This window comes from Monoraphidium neglectum, assembly GCF_000611645.1.
Source record: "Monoraphidium neglectum strain SAG 48.87 unplaced genomic scaffold scaffold05168, whole genome shotgun sequence".
Lineage (NCBI taxonomy): Eukaryota > Viridiplantae > Chlorophyta > Chlorophyceae > Sphaeropleales > Selenastraceae > Monoraphidium > Monoraphidium neglectum.
The window spans coordinates 1-3,515 of record NW_014008462.1 but is presented as its reverse complement, the minus strand read 5'-3'; the positions used below and the strand labels follow the sequence as shown (position 1 = coordinate 3,515).

Here is a 3,515-nt window from a genome sequence, read left to right as displayed (position 1 = left end):
CGCCAAACCTAGGCACTCACCGCGTCGGCGGGTGTGACGCGGGCCAGCAGGCTGGATGGCACGAGCCAGGAGTTGGGCCCGCTCGCGCCAAGTTCGCCGAACGCTCCCGGCAGACCAAGGCCCGCCTGCACGACGAAGGGGCCCCTCCTGCGAGCTGGTCGCGGGGCCACCCGACAGGAGCGGACAGCGCCTCGCGGCCCTACAGCTCTACATATTTCATGTATCCTCCAGGATGCCTTATTAACCGCAGCTGGCCGCGTCTGCAGCATGTTGCGCTTGCCGCGTGCTGATCAAACCAGACCAGCGGTGGTTTGATGAACGGTGCCGCTCCGTATAATGCAAAAACAGATGAAAATAACACGAAACGCCGTTGAGCTTCTGACCTTCTTGCGGCCGAAAGAAAGCAGGATTACTGATTGCTGTCGGAGCAGTCCGCAACAACTCCTTTGCCTGCAGCTCGTGGCTTCCTGAATACTTACTTCATAGGTATGATCTGTAGATGAATCTTTGCAGAACGCACGGTTCTCTTGATCACAGCCTCTGTCACTTTGGGTTTGCGGCACATGCAGTCCTCCTGAGCATCTGATCTCCTGCTCGTGCTTGCTTTCAGCTGTATCATCCATGCATGGAGCCAAGTGTTGCTGCACTAGAAATCAACGTTCATGTCTGTCTGGTGGTTTGTAAGACCTTGATGCCAGGCCAGCCGCGGCGGGATAGCGGACTGGGCGGGCCAGCAGAGCAGGCTGCTATCAGTGATCCACAGCCCCATGCTACTGACCCGAAAGTGGACGCTTTTTCTCAATCTTACTTGTGATTTTGACGGCTTGATTGCCGCCAGTCGCCGTGCACTTGCTGGTGATGTGGAAAGTAATCATTCAAAACTGCCAAAATACGGCTCGGACTGGCGGTGCTGCTGCGTGCTGTGCATGGGTGCAGGCGGCGAGCGCCGGCAGCGGCCGTGTAAGAAGTGCTCCGCAGAGACAAGCGCGCACACGCCCAAAGTAATGCACGTACACGCAGGCTGGTGAAAGACACGACACGCGGAGGCCTTCATCGATTGGCCACCATGGTCGCCTCTGGCTGAGCAGGCTTGCGCCGACGGAGGTGGCCGCCCGACGGCCCCTGCACCAGGCGCAGCGGCCCACGCGCGCAGTTGAGCGTTAAGTGCAACGTGCCTGCAGCGATGGACGGCGGCAACAGGGTGGGCACATCCACTACGGCGAGGGCGGCCGGGCCCTGTCAATGGCGACGCAAAAGGCTGAGTGCAAGGCGACACTAAAAAAACACCTGGCTTGGTGCGTGCCAGTGGCAAGAGATGAGATGGAACGTAAGGGCGGCAAGCAGCAGTAAAAAAACCCTTGAGACATGAGTTGCTTTGATCGGCTGGGAGCGGTACGTGGAAGGGGGGGGGGGTTGCTGCACACCAGCAGCCACCACAAACCGCACCAGGCAGAGCGTGACAGTGACGCGGGGCGACGGTGATACGCAGAATCGTGGGGGTGGCTGGCTGCGTGGCGATGCGGGCCGCTGTCGCAGCGGCGCGCGGCGCACGTGGGACACTGCTGCAGCGCGGGCACGCCGCGACAAGCACGGGTGTCGCCCCTCATGGCCGGTCAACAGCTCGCGATCGAGGCAGCTGGCTGCGAGACGCTGGATCGCGGCCGGACGCGGGCGCACGCCCGACATGCATGCGTGCCAAGCAAGAAGCGATGGTTTGCAGTTTGTGAAGAGGAAGCCTAGAATGTCTAGATGTGCGATGCCAACCAGCCCAGTGCGCTATATGGCTGCAGCGCATCCAACCGTATGGGTCGGCGGCCGATCAGAGTTGCTGAGGTGCCGGCAGCTGTGCCCAACAACGGCCGTCCAAGGCGGTAAGTGGCCGGCGCAACCCTAAAAAGCCCTAAGCTCTCTGCACCTTGCAAATGGGCAAAATGTTGTATGAACCCTTGCTTCTTGCACCATAAGCCTTGGCGTGCCAGCCATTGGTGGCGTTGGGCAAACACCGCAGTAAGCTGTGCCGCGCAGGCCTCCCAACTCCAGTAGAGCTTACCACTTCGGCGCTGCCAAGCGGACCGGGCTGCCGCCAGGGCAGCTCAACAGGCAGCGCGGGTGCGTGGTGCTTATCAGTACCGCCGCTACATATGCTGCTGCTGCCGCCGCCGCTGCCGCCGCCGCTGCTGCTAGCCCTGCCGCCGCCGCGGCTGCAGCCGCTGCTGCCGCCGCCGCTGCTGCTAGCCCTGCTGCGGCCGCGGCTGCAGCCGCTGCTTCCGCCACCGACCGCCTGCAGCTGTCGCTGCGCTGTCGTGACGCCGCGCGTCTGCGCGCCCTGCCAAACGACGGGCAGCGCCAGTGCTCAGACCCTCCGCGGGTCATCCAGGCCGTGCTTGTCCTGCGAGTCGCACGCACCACACAATACGGTGCGCAGGGGCCGGCCGTGACGTCGCCATCGGGGCTTGGCAGATGCAGGGCCAGCGGCTGTGTTGAACGCACCCGCTGCGGCAAGGCGTGAGCAGTGGGCATCGGCCGCCCCGACTCCTGTACAGCCCAGCGGCAGCCGCAAGCACCCACAGCACGAGCTGCTCGTCTTGTAGCTGAGCGCCAGAAGCAGCTGCTCCCGAGATGCCCTTGAAAGGCTGCCCTCTTGCCTATGGCACCCAGCCCGCACGCAAACGTCCCCTTTTCCCAACACAGCAGCCCTCAGGGCAGGACACAGCCGCGATCAGGACACAAGACAGTCGCAATCAAAATGCGAGGCAGCAGATTGCCCCCAGGATCATCCGAAAGCACGCGCACCAAGAACTTGTGGACCTCCGCCAGCAACGCCGAGAACTGGTCAACGTACGCCGCCATGTCAGCAGCCGTCCTGCCGCAGTACTTGCCGCCAGCCAGGCGGTTCAGAAAAGCCTCGCGGCTGGGCACGAATGCAAAGGCCACCTGGAAAGCAAACGTCAGGGTGGCAGGGAGGGGGGCGACAGGTGCGCAGGGACCGTCGGGCAGCATGCGTGACGACCCCGGCGTGCGCTGTGTGCTGCGGCTCGCCCGCGTCGGACGCGTTGCCGCCGACCTGCCGGTGCTGCCCAGCCGGCAGGCTGCGTGCACCTGGCTACCACGCGTAAAGCATGCGCCCTTCCTCTTCCCTAACAGGCGGTGCGAGCACGGCCCCTGGCCATCGTAACGCATATACGTACACCCCAAATCCCGGGCCAGCAGCTGCCGCACTCCAAAGCACAGGACCAGGCTACCTCTCGGCGCGACCTTCATAGACCGCTCAGCTGAGGAGTTCCCACCGTGAAAGCCGAAGATGTGAGGAAGCCGTGCCACCGGTGGATCGTTTTGTGGTAGATTTCGCCCACCACGTCCGACATAGCGGCGTCGGGGCGCTCCTGCAGGGCCGCCATGATCGCGAGCATGAACTCCATGCCCCTGTTTGGAAGCGAGGTGGAGGGATGGGGGTGGGAGGTTGTGGTAGGGGTGAGCAAGAGTTGGGGTGGGGGCAAGGGTGGAAAGTTCGGGAG

The 3,515-nt window shown here is 63.2% G+C and overlaps 1 protein-coding gene across 1 annotated transcript; it reads right to left on the bottom strand.

Moving 5' to 3' along the window:
• Nucleotides 1-2,353: 2,353 nt before the first annotated feature.
• On the bottom strand, nt 2,354-3,419 carry MNEG_15258 (hypothetical protein; the record flags this gene model as incomplete). The annotated part of the gene is made up of 3 exons (XM_014036271.1): nt 2,354-2,389; nt 2,794-2,934; nt 3,288-3,419. 3 exons carry the CDS (start codon nt 3,417-3,419, stop codon nt 2,354-2,356), a joined length of 309 nt encoding a protein of 102 aa, XP_013891725.1.
• Nucleotides 3,420-3,515: the final 96 nt, after the last annotated feature.